Source organism: Oncorhynchus tshawytscha, linkage group LG17 (genome assembly GCF_018296145.1).
Source record: "Oncorhynchus tshawytscha isolate Ot180627B linkage group LG17, Otsh_v2.0, whole genome shotgun sequence".
NCBI lineage: Eukaryota > Metazoa > Chordata > Actinopteri > Salmoniformes > Salmonidae > Oncorhynchus > Oncorhynchus tshawytscha.
The window spans coordinates 1265572-1287083 of NC_056445.1; the positions used below are offsets into that span (position 1 = coordinate 1265572).

The following is a 21512-nucleotide window of genomic DNA, read 5'->3' on the forward strand; positions in this document are numbered from 1 at the left end:
CCTGTCATAATATGGTCATAACACTGTCATTACCCATATATTTACAAACGTGAGATATATTGCATTATTTTATGACATACATAAGACGGTCAAAACCCACATTTATTTAAAAACAAAAATCCCTACCAAGAAGGTTCCTTTCATTTGAAAGATTGTTTCTTAATAAGTGCTTTGTTGTTGTCGTAATTCATTATTTACAGCCATGTTGTTTTTCATCATATTTTAAATCACTTGCAGATAATACACTTTATGACACTGTCATGAAGCATTATGACCTTCCTGTGTCACTTTACTTGGATTAAGAAAATATACTTTATGACACTGTCAAGAGGTATTATGACCATCATAATCATATAAGTCATATATGCCCTTATGTCAGTAATCAGTCATAAAGAAGTTGTCTTGTCCTGCTCCTGAAATCTTCTCCTGCATTCATCCCAGTCATCAGCAACAGAGCATTGGGGTAGGTCTGACAATAATTTGTGCGCAATTACAATAATAATTGAATATGTTCAATGTCAGAAAATGTTACATAACATAAATATACTGTTGACAAGTAGGCTATGGTGTAATGGAATGTTTTGCCTTGTGTGGTGGGTTTTGTGGGTTTGACACTTATGTAGCTGTCATAACCAGCCATAAAATAATGCAATAAATGTCACAACAAAAAATATGTGTCATGATAGTGTTATGACTATATTATGACAGGTTATGACAGGTTACGTCAGTTGTTATGACATATGACATGTTAAGACCGTGTCATAACGTGTTATGACGCTGGGTGTCAAGTAAATTGTTACCTTGTCTCTTTGTCCGACCACTGATTTGATAGGATTTGCCCCGAGGTGCTACCATATTACTTTTGGTCCTGGCCCTATATGATATGGCAGATTTGCCCTAAGTATTGGAACATGGTCATAGTGATTGTTAGGGCAGTGGAGCAAGCCAAACCTACATTGTGGATCATTCAAATGGTTCACAACAGCATTCCAATACAACAACATCTAAATGCAAGATGCCAAAATATATTCAATTTAAAATTAGTGCTTTTTTCATCGTTATAAGAACATTTATCCTTTAGATTTTTTTGTATAAAAAACCATGGTGTTCTTACTGAATTGGCTCAACGTATTGGCAACATATTATTTTCTCCAACGCACAGACAAGTGTCCTTGCAACATAAATATCCAAGACAAGGTTTGAAAAACCATTTAACAACTGTAGACTAAAATTTCCAAATTATTTTATATTTTTTAATCTTTAGAAAATATATAATTGTACTAAGCATATTCAATATTAAGACAATTACTGAGGTACAATTTTTTTTAAATATAAATTAGGAATACGAAACCAGGGAGATATACCAGATATTTGAATTGCTACAACAGAGAGGTGGGGGGGGAACTCTTGTCTCCCTGTGCTCTGATTGGTCACCAGCTCAATGCCCATCTCTGGCTTGTGAAAGGAAGGGGGAGGAGTCTGAGGACAGGGTTGTGTTCATTAGGGCACGCAACAGAAACGTTTAAAAATGTTTTGCAACGGAAAACAAAATGTGTTTCTTACTAGTCAAGTCCAGGTAGTCCTGGACATACTGGTCAAGTCCTGGTTCTTCCATTTGAACAAGGCCCGTTACAAGGCCCAGGACAGGGTGGATCACTCCTGTCAGATAGCCGTGTCCCAGAAGACGGTGGTCTGTGTGGAGTAAGGGGGAGGGCCGCCATACTTCTTGGTCCCATTGCTGCTCTTCCTCCAGCTGTGCAAGATGGGCATGCTGTCCTGCTTACACAGGTTGTTGTCTGCTGGTCCCCGGCGGGCCTTGATCTCCCGACACAGGCTGCGCTTCTTCTCAATCATCTCCATCATGGTGTTGTCTCCGCAAGCCCACAGCATGGGAGGGATCATCTGGGGTGAGGAGGGGTGGGGGACAGAGGGTATGAGGGGGTTGCCCAGAATGTTGGTGTTGCCATAGACAGACAGTAGCATTCGAAGAGAGAGACTATGAGTGTAATTCGTCTCTATCAACAGACATGTGTAATCTTACTGGCAAAGTAAGTTGAGTGTAATAAATAATAATAATAATGTGTGCAGTGCCTAGTGAAGTCTACACGCCCCTTGCAAAGCTATCACATTTTTGCTGCCTTAAAATGTAATCAAAAAAGGGATTTACATTAGATGGTTTAACTACATATCTACACAACCTGATCCACATGTTCAATGTGAAAGAAAAAGTGAACCCAGTTCCTACATTTGAATATAAAATTGATTGTATTAAACAAAACAATGCTACATTTTATCTCTGGGACCCTCAGGATGACAGATCAGAGCAAGATTACTGAATGTAAGTACATTATTTACCTTCAGAGGTGAATGTATCAAACCAGTTGCCATGATGAAATGTTTTTGTTGTTGTGCACTCTCCTCAAACAACAGCATGGTATTTGTTCACTGTAATAGCTATTGTATATTGGACAGTTCAGTTAGATGAACAGGAATTTAAGCTTTCTGACCATATAAGACATGTCTGTGTCCCAGGAAATGGTCTTGTTACTTACAACGTCATGCTAATCACCTTAGCTCAACCATACTTGTGGAGGGACACCGATCCCATAGAGGTCATTAAAGCTTATTTTTAATCATTTAGCAGATGCCCTTATCCAGAGCAATTTACAGTAATGAGTTAAAATGTTTTTTTACTTGTCTCCCATGGGAATTGAACCCACAACCTTGGCATTCCAACTCACTGTGTGCAATAGTAGTGTTTAACATGATTCTTTAATTATCTCATCTTTGTACCCTACAAATACAATTATCTGTAAGGACCCTCAGTCGAGCAATGAATTTCAAACACAGATTCAACCACAAAGACCAGGGAGGTTTTACATAGCCTCCCAAAGAAAGGCAGCTATTGGTAGGTGGGGAAAAACAACAGACATTGAATATCCCTTTGAGAATGGGAGAGTTATTAATTACACTTTGGATGGTTATCAATACACCCAGTCACTACAAAGTTACAGACGTCCTTCCTAACTAAGATGCCGGAGAGGAAGGAAACCACTCAGGGATTTCACCACGAGGCCAAAGGTGACTAAAACAGTTTCAGAGTTTAATGGCTCTGATAGGAGAAAACTGATGATGGATCAATAACATTGTTACAGACAACACAAAGATTCCTTGATGTCCTTCCAGACTCCCTCTGTCTACCCAAGGACGCCAGAGGACAAAAATCAGTTAACCACCTAACTGAGGAACTCAATTTAACCTTGCGCAATACCCTAGATGCAATTGCACCCCTAAAAACTAAAAACATTTCTCATAAGAAACTAGCTCCCTGGTATACAGAAAATACCCGAGCTCTGAAGCAAGCTTCCAGAAAATTGGAACGGAAATGGCGCCACACCAAACTGGAAGTCTTCCGACTAGCTTGGAAAGACAGTACCGTGCAGTATCGAAGAAATCTTACTGCTGCTCGATCATCCTATTTTTCCAACTTAATTGAGGCAAATAAGAACAATCCGAAATTCCTTTTTGATACTGTCGCAAAGCTAACTAAAAAGCAGCATTCCCCAAGAGAGGATGGCTTTCACTTCAGAAGTAATACATTCATGAACTTCTTTGAGGAAAAGATCATGATCATGATTATTACAAAGCAAATTACGGACTCCTCTTTAAATCTGTGTATTCCTTCAAAGCTCAGATGTCCTGAGTCTGCACAACTCTGCCAGGACCTAGAATCAAGAGAGACACTCAAGTGTTTTAGTACTATATCCCTTGACACAATGATGCAAATAATCATGGCCTCTAAACCTTCAAGCTGCATACTGGACCCTATTCCAACTAACCTACTGGAAGAGCTGCTTCCTGTGCTTGGCCCTCCTATGTTGAACATAATAAACGGCTCTCTATCCACCAGATGTGTACCAAACTCACTAAAAGTGGCAGTAAAAAAGCCTCTCTTGAAAAAGCCAAACCTTGACCCAGAAAATATAAAAATATAAAAACTATCGGCCTATATCGAATTTTCCATTCCTCTCAAAATGTTTAGAAAAGGCTGTTGCGCAGCAACTCACTGCCTTCCTGAAGACAAACAATGTATACGAAATGCTTCAGTCTGGTTTTAGACCCCATCATAGCACGGTAAATTACCTTTTAATGGCATCAGACCGAGGCTCTGCATCTGTCCTCGTGCTCCTAGACCTTAGTGCTGCTTTTGATACCATCGATCACCACATTCTTTTGGAGAGATTGGAAACCCAAATTGGTCTACACGGACAAGTTCTGGGCTGGTTTAGATCTTATCTGTCGGAAAGATATCAGTTTGTCTCTGTGAATGGTTTGTCCTCTGACAAATCAACTGTAAATGTTGGTGTTCCTCAAGGTCCGTTTTAGGACCACTATTGTTTTCACTATATATTTTACCTCTTGGGGATGTCATTCGAAAACATAATTTTAACTTTCACTGCTATGCGGATGACACACAGCTGTACATTTCAATGAAACATGGTGAAGGCCCAAAATTGCCCTCGCTAGAAGCATGTGTTTCAGACATAAGGAAGTGGATGGCTGCAAACTTTCTACTTTTAAACTCGGACAAAACAGAGATGCTTGTTCTAGGTCCCAAGAAACAAAGAGATCTTCTGTTGAATCTGACAATTAATCTTAATGGTTGTACAGTCGTCTCAAATAAAATGTGAAGGACCTCGGCGTTACTCTGGACCCTGATCTCTCTTTTGAAGAACATATCAAGACTGTTTCAAGGACAGCTTTTTTCCGTCTAAGTAACATTGCAAAAATCAGAAACTTTCTGTCCAAAAATGATGCAGAAAAACTCATCCATGCTTTTGTCACTTCTAGGTTAGACTACTGCAATGCTCTACTTTCCGGCTACCCGGATAAAGCACTAAATAAACTTCAGTTAGTGCTAAATACGGCTCCTAGAATCCTGACTAGAACCACATTTTTTAAATCATATTACTCCAGTGCTAGCCTCCCTACACTGGCTTCCTGTCAAGGCAAGGGCTGATTTCAAGGTTTTACTGCTAACCTACAAAGCATTACATGGGCTTGCTCCTACCTATCTCTCTGATTTGGTCCTGCCGTACATACCTACACGTACGCTACGGTCACAAGATGCAGGCCTCCTAATTGTCCCTAGAATTTCTAAGCAAACAGCTGGAGGCAGGGCTTTCTCCTATAGAGCTCCATTTTTATGGAATGGTCTGCCTACCCATGTGAGAGACCCAAACTCGGTCTCAACCTTTAAGTCTTTACTGAAGACTCATCTCTTCAGAGGGTCATATGATTGAGTGTAGTCTGGCCCAGGAGTGTGAAGGTGAACGGAAAGGATCTGGAGCAACGAACCGCCCTTGCTGTCTCTGCCTGGCCGGTTCCCCTCTTTCCACTGGGATTCTCTGCCTCTAACCCTATTACAGGGGCTGAGTCACTGGCTTACTAGGGCTCTTTCATACAGTCCCTAGGAGGGGTGCGTCACTTGAGTGGGTTGAGTCACTGATGTGATCTTCCTGTCTGGGTTGTGCCGTGGCGGAGACCTTTGTGGGCTATACTCGGCCTTGTCTCAGGATGTTAGGTTGGTGGTTGAAGATATAGTGGTGTGGGGGCTGTGCTTTGGCAAAGTGGGTGGGGTTATATCCTTCCTGTTTGGCCCTGTCCGGGTGTGTCATCGGATGGGGCCACAGTGTCTTCCAACCCCTCCTGTCTCAGCCTCCAGTATTTATGCTGCAGTAGTTTATGTGTCGGGGGGGGGTAGGGTCCGTTTGTTATATCTGGAGTACTTCTCCTGTCCTATCCGGTGTCCTGTGTGAATTTAAGTATGCTCTCTCTAATTCTCTCTTTCTCTCTTTTGGAGGACCTGAGCCCTAGGACCATGCCTCAGGACTACCTGACATGATGACTCCTTGCTGTCCCCAGTCCACCTTACTGTGCTGCTGCTCCAGTTTCAACTGTTCTGCCTGTGATTATTATTATTTGACCATGCTGGTCATTTATGAACATTTGAACATCTTGGCCATGTTCTGTTATAATCTCCACCCGGCACTGCCAGAAGAGGACTGGCCACCCCACATAGCCTGGTTCCTCTATAGGTTTATTCCTAGGTTTTGGCCTTTCTAGGGAGTTTTTCCTAGCCACCGTGCCTCTACACGTTCATTGCTTGCTGTTTGGGGTTTTAGGCTGGGTTTCTGTACAGCACTTTGAGATATCAGCTGATGTACCAAGGGCTATATAAATACATTTGATTTGATGATTGTAGTTACTCAAGAACACTAACCTAATTGATAGAGTGAAAAGAAGGAAATCTGTAAAGAATAAAAATATTCCAAAACATGCATTGTCGTTGCAACAAGGCACTAAAGCAATACTGCAAAAAATGTGACAAAGCATTTAACCTTTTTTCCAGTGCCTTAAGAAAGTATTCAGACCCCTCGAACTTTTCCACATTTTGTAACGTTACAGCGTTATTCTAAAATTGATTTTAAAAAACTGAGCAATCGGGAGAGACGGGCCTTGGTCAGGGAGGTGACCAAGAACCCGATGGTCACCCTGACAGAGCTCTTAGAGTTCTTCTGTGGAGATGGGAGTACCTTCCAGAAAGACAAACATCTCTGCAGCACTCCACCAACCAGGCCTTTATGGCCTTTTACTACAGAAGCCACTCCTCAGTAAAAGGCCCATTACAGCCCGCTTGGAGTTCGCCAAAAGGTACCTAATGTATCTCAGACCATGAAAAACAAGATTATCTGGTATGATGAAACCAAGATTGAACTATTTGTCCTGAATACCACGCGTCACGTCTGGAGGATACCTGGCACCATCCCTACGGTAAAAGCATTGTGGTGGTAGCATCATGATGTGGGGGTGTTTCTCAGCAGCAGGGACTGGGATCGAGGTAAAGATGAACGGAGCAAAGTACACAGAGATCCTTGATGAAAAGCTGCTTAAGAGCGCTCAGGATCTCAGAGGGTGGCGAATGTTCACCTTCCAACAGGACAGCAACCCTAAGAAAACAGACAAGACAACGCTGGAGTGGCTTTGGGACAAGTCTCCGAATGTCCTTGAGTGGCACAGCCAGAGCCCGGACATGAACCTTCTATCTATATCTATATCTCTATCTATATCTCTCTATCTATATCTATATCTATATATCTCTCTCTCTCTCTCTCTCCTCCTAGTAAAATAATTCGCTGTCTTAGGTCAGTTAGGATCACCACGTATTTAAGAGTGTGAAATGTCAGAATAATAGTAGAGATAATCATCACATTCCCAGTGGGTCAGACCTGGCCAAGATAAAGCGTAGCAATTCGACCACACATTTTCTATAGGATTGAGGTCAGGGCTTTGTGATGGCCACTCCAATACCTTGAATTTGTTGTCCTTAAGCCATTTTGAAGAACCATTTGCGACCAAGCTTTAACTTCCTGACTGATGTCTTGAGATGTTGCTGCAACATATTCACATCATTTTCTTCCTCATGAAGCCATCTATTTTGTGAAGTGCACCAGTCCCTCCTGCAGCAAAGCACCCCCACAACATGATGCTGCCACTCCCGTGCTTCACGGTTGGGATCGTGTTCTTCGGCTTGCACGATGGTCATTATGGCCAAACAGTTCCATTTTTGTTTCATCAGACCAGAGGGCATTTCTCCAAAAAGTATGATCTTTGTCCCGATGTGCAGTTGCAAACCGTAGTCTGGCATTTTTTAGGGCGTTTTTTGAGCAGTGGCTTCTGCCTTGCTGAGCGGCCTTTCAAGTTATGTCGATATAGGACTCGTTTTACTGTATATAAAAATAATTTTGTACCTGTTTCCTCCAGCAAGGTCGTTTGCTGCTGTTCTGGGATTGAATGGCACTTTTCGCACCAAAGTACGTTCATCGCTAGAAGACAGAACACGTCTCCTTCCTGAGCGGTATGGCGGCTGCGTGGTCCTATGGTGTTTATACTTGCGTACTATTGTTTGTACAGATGAACGTGATACCTTCAGGTGTTTGGAAATTGCTCCCAAGGATGAACCAGACTTATGGAGGTCTACAATATTTTGCTGAGGTCTTGGCTGATTTCTTTTGATTTTCCCATGATGTCAAACAAAGAGGCACTGAGTTTGATGGAAGGCCTTGAAATACATCCACAGGTACACCTCCAATTGACTCAAATTATGTCAATTAGCCTATCAGAAGCCTCTAAAGCATGACATAATTTTCTGGAATTTTCCAAGCTGTTTAAAGGCACAGTCAACTTAGTGTATGTACATTTCTGACCCACTGGAATTGTGATACAGTGAATTATAAGTTAAATAATCTGTCTGTAAACAATTATTGGAAAAATTACTTGTGTCATGCACAAAGTAGATGTCCTAACCGACTTGCCAAAACTATAGTTTGTTGACAAGAAATTTGTGGAGTTGTTGAAAAACGTGTAATGACTCCAACCTAAGTGTATGTAAACTTCCAACTTCAACTGTATATCATAGCACTTGATGGTTTTTGCGACTACACTTGAAGAAACTTTCTCGAAATGTTCTTGAAATGTTCGGGATTGACTGACAATCCTGTTTTAAAGTAATGCTAGACTGTCATTTCTCTTTGCTTATTTGCGCTGTTCTTGCAATAAAATGGAATTGGTATTTTAACAAATAGGAATATCTTCTGTATACCAACCCCACCTTGTCACAACACAACTGTGAACCAAGATGATGTAGCAGCGCAGACGTGGTTTCTCGTCCTCTCGTTTACTTTTTGTATTTTATCATCTTTTTTGTATATATTCCAATTTATTTTTCAATTTCTTTTTCCATTTTAAAATTAAATATACCTTCCGGTAACCCGCCTCACTCGATGTGACACCGATCCGCAATTTTTGTTTTAGACCTTATAGCCAAAACTTGCATCAGAAGCTAGGCAGCTACTAGCTATTTAGTCATTGTTAGCCACTGCTAGCAACCTTTACCCTCTGCTCAGGCACCAGCCTGTTTTTTAGCCTGGATAATACCTGCCAGCCTCGGACTGTTAATCTCCACTTCAACGCCCGATTCCTGCCGTAAACCCTGGACAATTGATCATCACAGCTAGCTAGCTGCCACTGAGTGACCCAGCCCCGAAGCTAGATCTGAGCCAGGTGCATCTCCCGGCTAGCAAATGTATTTACCACAACTACAATACCTCTTTCGCCATCTGGCCCGGTCCCTTCCTCGATTCCGCGCCCCGCCGTACCACCACGACTGGTCCGCAGACATAATTCCATCAGCTGTGCCTTAATCCGGCCATTGCCAGATGTCGGATCAGATGCTTCTCCTTACCCCAGACTGCTAACTTTAAACGCTGTGTCTCCCGCATGCTAGCGTAGCAACGACCACCCCGAGGCTTCCCTGTTCCATCTATTGCTGTACACTGGACCCTATGATCACTTGGCTACATAACTGATGCCTGCTTGACTGTTCATTTATCACAGTACTCCACTTTGTTTACCTTTGTTTTCTGTCGGCCCTAGCCCCGAACTCAGGCCCTGTGTGTAGTTAACCGACCCTCTCTGCCCATTCATCACAATTTTACCTGTTGTTGTTGTCTTAGCTGATTAGCTGTTGTTGTCTTACCCGTTGTCGTCTTAGCTAGCAATCCCAATCAACACCTGTGATTGCTTTATGCATCACTTTATGTCTCTCTCAAATGTCAATATGCATTGTATAATGTTGTTTAGGATAATTATCATTGTTCTAGTTAACTGCAGAGCTCCTAGTCCCACTGTACATGCCTTTGTCCCACCTCCCACACATGAGGTGACCTCGCCCAGTATAACCAGCGTGTCCAGAGATGCAACCTCTCTTATCATCACTCAGTGCCTGGGCTACCTCCACTGTACCCACACCCCACCATACCCCTGTCTGCACATTATGCCCTGAAACAATTCTACCACGCAAAGATATCTGCTCCTTTTATTCCCTGTCCCCAACGCACTAGACTACCAGTTTTGCTAGCCTTTAGCCGTACCCTCATCTTACTCCTCCTCTGTTCCTCGGGTGTTGTGGAGGCTAAAGCAGGCCCTGTGGGTCCCCAGGCACTCTCATTTGTTAACTTCTGTAATCGAAAAAGCCTTGGTTTCATGCATGTTAACATTAGAAGCCTCCTCCCTAAGTTTGTTTTACTCACTGTTTTAGCACACTCCGCCAACCCTGATGTCCTTGCCGTGTCTGAATCCTGGTTTAGGAAGGCCACCAAAAATCCTGAGATTTCCATACCCAACTCCAACATTTTCCGTCAAGATAGAACTGCCAAATGGGAGGAGTTGCAATCTACTGCAGAGATAGCTTGCAAAGTTCTGTCATACTACATTCCTGTTCTATGCACAAACAGTTCGAGCATCTAATTTTAAAAATGAATCTCTCCAGAAATAAGTCTCTCACTGTTGCCGCCTGTTATAGACCCCCCTCAGCTCCCAGCTGTGCCCTGGACACCATATGTGAATTGATTGCCCCCCATCTATCTTCAGAGTTCGTTCTATTAGGTGGCCTAAACTGGGATATGCTTAACACCCCGGCAGTCCTACAATCTAAGCTACATGCCCTCAATCTCTGTAGACATGGGCACCCTCATAGACCAACTTGCCCTCCAAATACACCTCTGCTGATTTCAATCAGGATCTCAGCGATCACTGCCTCATTGCCTGCATCCACTATGGGTCCGCGGTCAAACGACCACCCCTCATCACTGTCAAAAGCTCCCCAAAACACTTATGTGAGCAGGCCTTTCTAATCGACCTGGCCCAGGTATCCTGGAAGGATATTGACCTCATCCCGTCAGTCGAGGACTGGTCGTTCTTTAAAATACATTTCCTCAACATCTTAAATAAGCATGCCCCTTTCAAAAAATGTAGAACTAAGAACAAATATAGCCCTTGGTTCACTCCAGACCTGACTGCCCTTGACCAGCACAAGAACATCCTGTGGTGGACTGCAATAGCATCGAATCGTCCCTGCGATATGCAACTGTTCAGGGATGTCAGAAACCAATACACACAGTCAGTCAGGAAAGCAAAGGCTAGCTTTTTCAAACAGAAATTTGCATCCTGTAGCTCTAACTCCAAAACGTTTTGGGACACTAAAGTCCATGGAGAACAAAAGCACCTCCTCCCAGCTGGCTAGGCAACACGGTCACCACCGATAAAGGCTAGGCAACACGGTCACCACCGATAAATCCATGATTATCAAAAATTTCAATAAGCATTTCTCTACAGCTGGCCATGCTGTCCTCCCTCCTGGTTACCCCAACCCCAGCCAACAGCTCCGCACCCCCCACAGCTACTTGCCCGAGCCTCCCCAGCTTCTCCTTCACCCAAATCCAGATCGCAGATGTTCTGAACCTCTCTTTAGTATCGTCGGAGATCCCTAAAGATTGGAAAGCTGCCGCGGTCATCCCCCTCTTCAAAGGGGGTGACACTCTATACCCAAACTGTTATAGACCTATATCCATACTGCCCTGCCTTTCTAAAGTCTTTGAAATCCAAGTTAACAAACATATCACTGACCATTTCGAATCCCTCCGTACCTTCTCCGCTGTGTAATCAGGTTTCCGAGCTGGTCATGGGTGCACCTCAGCTATGCACAAGGTACTAAACGATATCATAACCGCCATGAATTAAAGACAGTACTGTGCAGCCGTCTTCATCGACCTGGCCAAGGCTTTCGACTCGATTCTCAAATGACTGCCTCGACTGGTTTAAAAAACAACTTCATAGACAGAGTTCAGTGTGTCAAATCGGAGGGCCTGTTGTCCGGACCTCTGGGCAGTCTCTATGGGGGTACCACAGGGTTCAATTCTCGGGCCGACTCTTTTCTCTGTATATATCAACGATGCCGCTCTTGCTGCGGGTGTTTCCCTGATCCACCTCTATGCAGATGGCACCATTCTGTATACATCTGGCCCTTCTTTGGACACTGTGTTAACAAACCTCCAAACAAGCTTCAATGCCATACAACACTCCTTCCGTGGCCTCCAACTGCTCTTAAACGCTAGCAAAAACAAATGGATGATTTTCAATCGTTCGCTGCCCGCACCCACCCGCCCGACTAGCATCACTACTCTGGATGGTTCTGACTTAGAATACGTGGACAACTACAAATACCTAGGTGTCTGGCTAGACTGTAATCTCTCCTTCCAGACTCATCAAACATCCTCAATCCAAAATCAAATCTAGAATTGGCTTTCTATTTCGCAACAATGCCTCCTTCACTCACGCCGCCAAACTTACCCTTGTAAAACTGACTATCCTACCGTTCCTTGACTTCGGCAATGTCATCTACAAAATAGCTTCCAAAACTCTACTCAGCAAATTGGATGTAGTCTATCACAGTGCCATCCGTTTTGTCACCAAAGCACCTTATTTATTTTTTATTTGACCTTTATTTAACAATGCAAGTCAGTTAAGAACAAATTCTTATTTTCAATGACCGCCTAGGAACAGTGGGTTAATTGCCTTGTTCAGGGGCAGAACGACAGATTTGTACCTTGTCAGCTCGGGGATTCAAACTTGCAACCTTTCGGTTACTAGTCAAACGCTCTAACCACTAGGCTAACCTGCCAACCTTATACCACCCACCACTGTGACCTGTATGCTCTAGTCGGCTGGCCCTCGCTACATATTCGTCGCCAGACCCACTTGCTCCAGGTCATCTATACATCTATGCTAGATAAAGCTCCACCTTATCTCAGTTCACTGGTCACGATAACAACACCCACCCGTAGCACGCGCTCCAGCAGGTGTCTTTCACTGGTCATCCCAAAAGCCAACACCTCCTTTGGCCCCTTTCCTTCCAGTTCTCTGCCACCAGTGACTGGAACGAATTGCAAAAATCGCTGCAGCTGGAAACTTACATTTCCCTCACGAACTTCAAACATCAGCTATCTGAGCAGCTAACCGATCACTGCAGCTGTACATAGTCCATCTGTAAATAGCCCACCTAATCTACCTACCTCATCCTCATATATATATATATTTATATATTTTTTTTTAACTTTGCTGCTTTTTTTGCACACCAGTATTACTACTTACACACCATCATCTGCTCATCTATCACTCCAGTGTTAATCTGCTAAATTGGAATTACTTTGCTACTATGGCCTATTCATTGCCTAATGCCATTTGCACACACTGACTTTCTTTTTTTTTCTATTGTGTTATTGACTGTACGCTTGTTTATTTTTGTGTAACTCTGTGTTGTTGTTTCTGTCGCACTGCTTTGCTTTATCTTGGTCAGGTCACAGTTGTAAATGAGAACTTGTTCTCAACTAGCTTATCTGGTTAAATAAAATAAAAAATAAAAATAAAAAACTGATTGGCTCAAACGCATTAATTAAGAAGGAAAGAAATTCCACAAATTAACTTTTAACAAGGCACACCTGTTAATTGAAATGCATTGCAGATGACTACCTCATGAAGCTGGTTGAGAGAATGCCAAGAGTGTGAAAAGGTGTCACCAAGGCAAAGGGTGGCTACATTTGAAGAATCTCAAATATAAAACATACTTTGATTTGTTTAACACTATGAAATAAAACATATGGAATCATTTTTTACTACATGATTCCAGATGTTTTATTTCATAGTTTTGATGTCTTCATTATTATTATACTATGTAGAAAATTGTAAAAATAAAGACAAACCCTTGAATGAAAAGTTGTGTCCAATCTTTTCTCTGGTATTGTATATATATTTATTTTGATCCTGACAAACTCATCTTTCCCTGCCGGTAACAAGCATAAACATAATATAATGCTACCACCACATTACTTCAAAATACAGAGGGGTTCATTCTATGATGTGTTTTATTGGATTTGTACCAAACCTGAAGGCAAAAAGTGTATTTATTTGCCATGTTGTCTTTGCAGTGTTACTTAAGGACCTTTTTGCAAACATAATGGATGATTTGAAATATATTTTTTTAATAAAGGCTTCCTTCTGTTCATGTTGTCATACTGGCCAGCAATGTGGAGGGAATGTCATATTGTTGATCCCTTTTGTGGTGGCAGCATTATGTTATGAGTATGCTTGTCACTGGCAGGGGCTGTAGAGTTATAAAAGGATCAAAAGAATATGAAAGGACCAAAGCCCAGGTAAAAAGGTAGAGGAAAATGTGCCTCCGTCTTCTGAATATATGTTCTGAACCCTGGAATAGAGTTGTATTTTTCAGTGGGACAATTAAACAAATGTTTTTGCCAAAGATAACAGAATGGCTGTCCAAGAGTTGTTGAGTGTTCCTGAGGGGTCCATTCTCAGTCCTGACATTAAAACAGCTTGCAAAGGTTTGAAGATTGCCGCCAATAATGATTCTCAACCAAATCTACCGAGCTTCAGCATTTTTTACAAAAAACAATGGATATACACTGAGTCTAAAATATTAGTAAAACATTAGGTACACCTTCCTAATATTGAGTTGCACCCTTTTTGCCACGATGAACAGCTTTAATTCATTGGGGATGGACTCTACAAGGTTTTGAAAGCTTTCCACAGGGATTCTGGCCCATGTAAACTCCAATGCTTCCCACAGCTGTGTTAAGTTGGCTGGATGTCCTTTGGGTGTTGGACCATTCTTGATGCACACGGCAAACTGTTGAGCATGAAAAACCCATAAGCATTGCAGTTCTTCACACACTCAAACCAGTGTGCCTGGCACCTACTACTATACCCTGTTCAAAGGCACTTAAATCTTGTGTTTTGCCCTTTCACCCTCTGAATGCCACACATACAAAATCCATGTCTCAGTTGTCTCGAGGCTTAAAAATCCATATTTAACCGATCTCCTCCCATTAATCTACACTGAGGTAGATTTAACTAGTGAAATCAATAAGGGATCATAAGTTTTTTCATGGGAAAAATCTAATTGAATCTCCTTTTAGATCCAATTTTAAGGCAGCAAAATGTGACAATTGTGACAGGGGTGTGTAGACTTTCACTAGACACTGTATTTGTATGATAGATGTATGTGTCCTGCAGTTAAGTGTTGTTGGTGTCTGGAAAGAGTAAAAATTGTGAGTAGTCTAAGTCAGTGGTTTTTAACCGGTTTACCACGGCACACTGGTGTGACTTGAGGAACTCTCAGGTTCAATTTTTTGGAACACTCTTCTAACACTTATAAACGTGACCTGTGGAATGAACATGGGATTTTGACTTGGGCGCACCAGTGCCACTTACAGTCGTGGCCAAAAGTTTTGAGAATGACACAAATATTAATTTCCACACATTTTGCTGCTTCAGCGTCTAGATATGTTTGTCAGGTGTTACTATGGAATACTGAAGTATAAGTGTCAAAGGATTTTATGGACAATTACATGAAGTTGATGCAAATAGTCAATATTTGCAGTGTTGACCCTTCTTTTTCAAGACCTCTGCAATCCGCCCTGGCATGCTGTCAATTAAATTCTGGGCCACTTCCTGACTGATGGCAGCCCATTCTTGCATAATCAATGCTGGGAGTTTGTCAGAATTTGTGGGTTTTTGTTTGTCCACCTGCCTCTTGAGGATTGACCACAAGTTCTCAATGGGATTAAGGTCTGGGGAGTTTCCTGGCCATGGACCCAAAATATCGATGTTTTGTTCAAAAGATATCACTTTTGCCTTATGGCAAGGTAATCCATAATGCTGTAAAAGGCATTGTTTGTCACCAAACTGTTCCTGGATGGTTGGGAGAAGTTGTTCTCTGAGGATGTGTTGGTACCATTCTTTATTCATGGCTGTGTTGGGAAAATTATGAGTGAGCCCACTCCCTTGTCTGAGAAGCAACCCCACACATGAATGGTCTCAGGATGCTTTACTGTTGGCATGACACAGGAATCATGGTAGCGCTCACCTTATCTCCTCCAGACAAGCTTTTTCCCCGATGCCCCAAACAATCGGAAAGGGGATTCATCAGAGAAAATTACTTTACCCCAGTCCTCAGCAGTCCAATCCCTGTACCTTTTGCAGAATATCAGTCTGTCCCTGATGTTTTTCCTGGAGGGAAGTGGCTTCTTTGCTGCCCTTCTTGACACCAGGCCATCCTCCAAAATTCTTCACCTCACTGTGTATGCAGATACACTCACACCTGAATGCTGCCATTCCTGAGCAAGCTCTGTACTGGTGGTGCTCCGATCCCGCAGCTGAATCAACTTTAGGAGACGGTCCTGGCGCCTACTGGACTTTCTTGGCCCCCGCCCTGAAGCCTTCTTCACAACAATTGAACCGCTCTCCTTGAAGTTCTTGATGATCCGATAAATGGTTGATTTAGGTGCAATCTTACTGGCAGCAATATCATTGCATGAGAAGCCTGTGCAAAGCAATGATGACGGCATGTGTTTCCTTGCAGGTAACCATGGTTGACAGAGGAAGAACAAGTATTCCAAGTACCACCCTCCTTTTGAAGCTTCCAGTCTGTTATTCGAACTCAATCAGCATGACAGAGGGATCTCCAGCCTTGTCCTCGTCAACACTCACACCTGTGTCAACAAGAGAATCACTGACATGATGTCAGCTGGTCCTTTTGTTGCAGGGCTGAAATGTGTTGGACATGGTTTTTGGGAGATTCAGTTCATTTGCATGGAAAAGAGGGACTTTGCCATTAATTGCAATTCATCTGATCACTCTTCATAACATTCTGGAGTATATGCAAATTGCCATACAAACTGAGGCAGCAGACTTTGTGAAAATGTACATTGGTGTCATTCTCAAAACTTTTGGCCATGACTGTAGATAATATATTGAATGGCACACATGGTTGCATCTGTACCGTTGTTTCAAGTCCAATGCGCTGGAGCTGTTGTTACATTTGTATCATTTGAGGGGTGCACAACGAGCATGGTCATTCGTATAATTTTACTTCTCTTGTGAGAACCCTTTGCACAGGCAAGTCTGACGAGGCTTAGCAGTACCACAGCCTCTGCCAAAGAATCAAACGGAGCATTGCTTTGTGTTTTTGGTTGCACCTTTACAATGCCGAAAACCTCTCAGCTCTAGACTCTTCCATTCAAAATTAACCTATTAACCTATAGACCTATTTTACTGGAGCTACAAGAGTTTTTCTTTATATTGGAGATTTGCAGGATGCTTTAAATGGGTCCACACAAATTAAACATGAGTAAGGAACTATGAAAGTAGTTTAAATAAACCCTATTTATTCTATGAAAGAAAAAATGATACAGAAAATGGATTATTTGCAGTATGGATCAGATTACCACAAAATAAATTATTAGGAAAAGTTTAGGTGTGCCACAGAATGTTTTATCCCATCAAGGTGTGCCACGGTTGGGAACCAATGGTCTAGGTTTATGTTATAGACAGAAGTAGAAAATAGCTGGTAGTGAGTGCTACTACTTTCCTAATGTTAAGGAAAGGTACAGACAGTAGTGTTTGTTGAATGAGACCACAAGTCTATGTTAATGTATGTATTGTCTTGGCAGATGTATTGGTTGTGAAGGGTGTGTTGATTTTGTCTGAAAAGATCAGGTATGTATTGTCAGTAGCCTACATAGTCTCCGTGTGTATAACACTATATGATGTATTGATGTGTATAAGACTGTCCTCCTTTCCATGAACAGTAAAACACAGTGTCATCATTGACCAAGGCTTATATAACAGTAAATTCAAGTGTAGACGTTACGGTCATCAAATATTCAATTATTCAGATAGGAAGTTTAAGCAGTATTTATGTAATTGTGAAACATGGCCCACTGCATGTTCATACACACAAACACACAAATACACAAACATGCACACAGTAAGTCATTCATTTGAAAACACACATAACAAGAAATGCTTTTTCAGCATTCTCACAATATATAGACAAGGACACAGACACAAAAAGGACACAGAAAGGGAGGAATGACAGAACGATTTGACAAGGTTTTATTTTCTTGGCCTCTGTTTTGATTGGATGACTTTCAGTAGGATAGGCCTTCTGTTTTTAGTTAGACTACTTTTTCTAAGAGCTAGGGAGTGAGAATGAAGAAGGCTGGATAGCTTAGTTCTGATTCGTGCAAATGGTTGAGTGACCTGTCATAGTGTGTGTGTGTGTGTGTGTGTGTGTGTGTACATGTTTGTGTGTGTGTGAGTGTTTGTGTGTGTGAGTGAGTGTGTGTGCATGTTGTTTGTGTATTGTGTGTGTAGCATGTCACTTCTGAAGCATCATATGCTGCCTCCCCAGAAGAGAGATACATATGTATACATCAATGAGACATGTTCAAGAATGGTTGATCACTCATAAAGAGATATAAGAAAAGTAAAAACTTGTTCCATAACCAACAGCATACACAAACACATAGTGCTCTCAATAAACATTCCACAAACAGTACCAGTCAAAACTTGGGACACACCTACTCATTCAACGGTTTTTCTTTATTTTTTACTATTGTCTACTTTTTAGAATAATAGTGGAGACATCAACACTATAAAATAACACATATGGAATCATGTAGTAAACAAAAAAGTATATTTTAGATTCTTGAAAGCAGCCACCCTTTGCCTTGATGATAGCTTTGCACAATCTTGGCATTCTCTCAACCAGCTTCATGAGGTAGTCACACGGCAGATGGAACCAAAAATCTCAAATTTGGACTCATCAGACCAAAGGACAGATTTACACCAGTCTAATGTCCATTGCTCATGCTTCTTGACCCAAGCAAGTCTCTTCTTCTTATTGGTGTCCTTTAGTAGTGGTTTCTTCACAACAATCCAACCATGAAGGCCTGATTCACAGAGTCTCCTCTGAACAGTTGAGGTTGAGATGTGTCTGTTACTTGAACTCTGTGAAGCATTTATTTGGGCTTCAATTTCAGAGGCTGGTAACTCTAATGAAAGTTATACTCTGCAGCAAATGCATTCCAGGTGACTACCTCATGAGGTTGGTTGAGAGAATGCCAAGAGTGTGCAAAGCTGTCATCAAGGCAAAGGGTGGCTACTTTGAAGGATCTAAAATATATATATTGAATTGTTTAACACTTTTTTGGTTACTATATGACTCCATATGTGTTTTTTCATAATTTGTCTTCACTGTGATTCTACAATGTAGAACATAGTAAAAATAAAGAAAAACCCTGGAATGAGTAGGTGTGTCCAAACTTTTAACTGGCACTGTATGTTGTGTATACATACAGTGCTGCGGAAAAGCATTTGCCCCCTTTCGGATTTTCAAAATTTTTGCATATTTGTTATTAGATTTTGTAATCAACCAAAACCTAATATTAGATAAAGAGAACCTGAGTGAACAAATAACACAACAATTACAACATGATTTAATTTATTTCATAAACAAAGTTATGCAACTGATCAACAATTACAGGAAGCTTTCTTTGCAGTCATTGCAGTTAAGGTGGCACAAACAGTTATTGAGTGTAAGGGGGCAATTACTTTTTCACACAGGGGAACTGGGTGTTGCATAACTTTGTTAATTAAATAAATACAAATAATAGATGGATTTTTTGTTATTTGTAAACTTAGGTTCCCTTTATCTAATATTAGGTTTTGGTTGAAGATCTGATAACATTCAGTATCAAAAGTATGCAAAAATAGAGCAAATCAGAAAGGGGCAAATGCTTTTTCATGGCCCTGTATATACATACATCAAACATGAAATTAGTCACGTTTGGTCATTTTTAGAAGTAGAAGCTGCACATCTGCTAGGGGTTTGGGAACTGAAGGTGCTGCCAGGGAGAAAAGCAGGTAAAATGCTGTGTAAAAGACAGAACAGTTAAAATGCCAGGCATAGGTCAAAGTCCTGATCAATGTTTAGATTAAAGGGTCAGGTTATAGCATAGATGGTCATAGAGGTAAAAGAAAAGGGAAGATGGAAGGTGCCAGTTATGGACCAGATCGAAGTCCAGGTTAAGGGCCAGCTAAAGGCACAGGTGGAGGTAAGGTCAAAGTGCAGTGGTACGGTTCCAGTAAATTGGAAGTTTCAGTCAGTGTACAAAGGGAAGGGATTAGCTGAAGTAAGTAAGGGCCAGCTAAATTAAGGAGGGACAGGTAGGTATAGTGTTAAAAGTAAAAGGAGGAGGGAGGAAGAAAGTTTGCCCTGGCTCCTTGTCCTGAGATGGAAACAGATTATTATATCACTGAGGTTTGATGTCTGTATATATGAGTATACCATTTAACTTGAAATACCACAGGATGAAGATGTCTCCACAAAAACAAAACACAAATAAGCAGAGTGACCCTGGATAAATGCAATACAGACGAGACAAAACAGCTACATAGTGGTGGGACAGGTGACAGGGGGATGGTGCTATGGGGTGAGGAAAATACGATTTGGGGATGGGGTCAGACAGCCGACACACAGGTGAACACAGAGAGACAGGGACAAGGGCCCCACATGGGCTCACAAGCACTTTCTTTCTAGCTTGCTCTCTTATTCTGTGGTGGCATGCGGCGGTACCTGACTATAGCCTGGCTGGGGCTCGGAGGGCTGGTGCTGGGGAGTCCCGCACGGGGAAGGAACCCCCGATGTAGAGGCTGACCGGCCCAGCTTACACACCGCTTTGGATTCTGTAGGGAGACATGCTCAGTCGGTTAGGATGTACAGTACATTGTTGCTAGGGATGGTCTGAGGACCTGTGTTGTAAGGGCCGATAGTGTTGTCAGGACCTATAGGCACATTTGCCCTGTCCTTCGTTTAGCTGTGCTTTAGCCTTCAAAAGGAGTTAAAACCCAAATAATGAAACATAATTCTTTCGGTTAGCTAACCTTGACTGCTCTGTCCTCAGCACCTGCATTTTATTAACTTCATCTCAGTTGCACTGAATGTCAGAAATGCATAGTGGTCACACAAGTTGCATTTCAGTTGCATATGACTTTAACCAACTCAACAGTAAATTCAAGAAGAGATCAATCTTAATTTACAGTGCATTCGGAAAGTATTAAGAACCCTTGACTTTTTCCAAATGTTGTTAAGTCACAGGCTTATTCTAAAATGAATTAAATGTTTTTTTCCCTCATCAGCAGCAGGCACTGGGAGACTTGTCAGGATCGAGGAAAAGATGAACGGAGCCAAGTACAGAGATCCTTGATGAAAACCTGCTCCAGAGCGCTCAGGACCTCAGACTGGGGTGAAGGTTCACCTTCTAACAGGACAATGACCCTAAGCAAACTGCCAAGACAACGCAGGAGTGACTTCGGGACAAGTCTATGAATGTCCTTGAGTGGCCCAGCCAGAGCCCAGACTTGAACCTGATCAAACATCTCTGGAGAGACCTGAAAATTGTGGTGCATCAACGCTCCCCATCCAACCTGAGAGAGCTTGAGAGGATCTGCAGAGAAGAATGGGAGAAACTCCACAAATACAGGTGTGCCAAGATTGTAGCATCATACCCAAGAAGACTCAAAGGTGCTTCAATAAAGTACTGAGTAAAGGGTCTGAATAGCTATGTAATTGTGATATTTCATAAAAAAATGTCTAAAAACCTGTTTTTGTTTTGTCATTATGGGGTATTGTGTGTATATTGGGAATAAAGGGAATAAAGGGAAAGGGAATAAAAAATAAAAATAAAACATTT

The 21512-nt window shown here is 41.9% G+C and overlaps 1 protein-coding gene across 1 annotated transcript in view; it reads right to left on the minus strand.

Annotated features, from left to right (window-relative positions):
* Positions 1-283: 283 nt before the first annotated feature.
* nyap2a (neuronal tyrosine-phosphorylated phosphoinositide-3-kinase adaptor 2a) overlaps positions 284-21512 on the minus strand; it is a 121344-nt gene continuing 100115 nt past the window's right edge. Inside the window, exons 6-7 of the mRNA XM_024376671.1 lie at positions 20396-20505; positions 284-1902 (exon numbers count right to left, since the gene is read on the minus strand). Coding sequence (XP_024232439.1) covers positions 1663-1902; positions 20396-20505 — 350 coding nt within the window. The 3' untranslated portion in view covers positions 284-1662. The remainder of the gene's footprint in view (positions 1903-20395; positions 20506-21512) is intronic.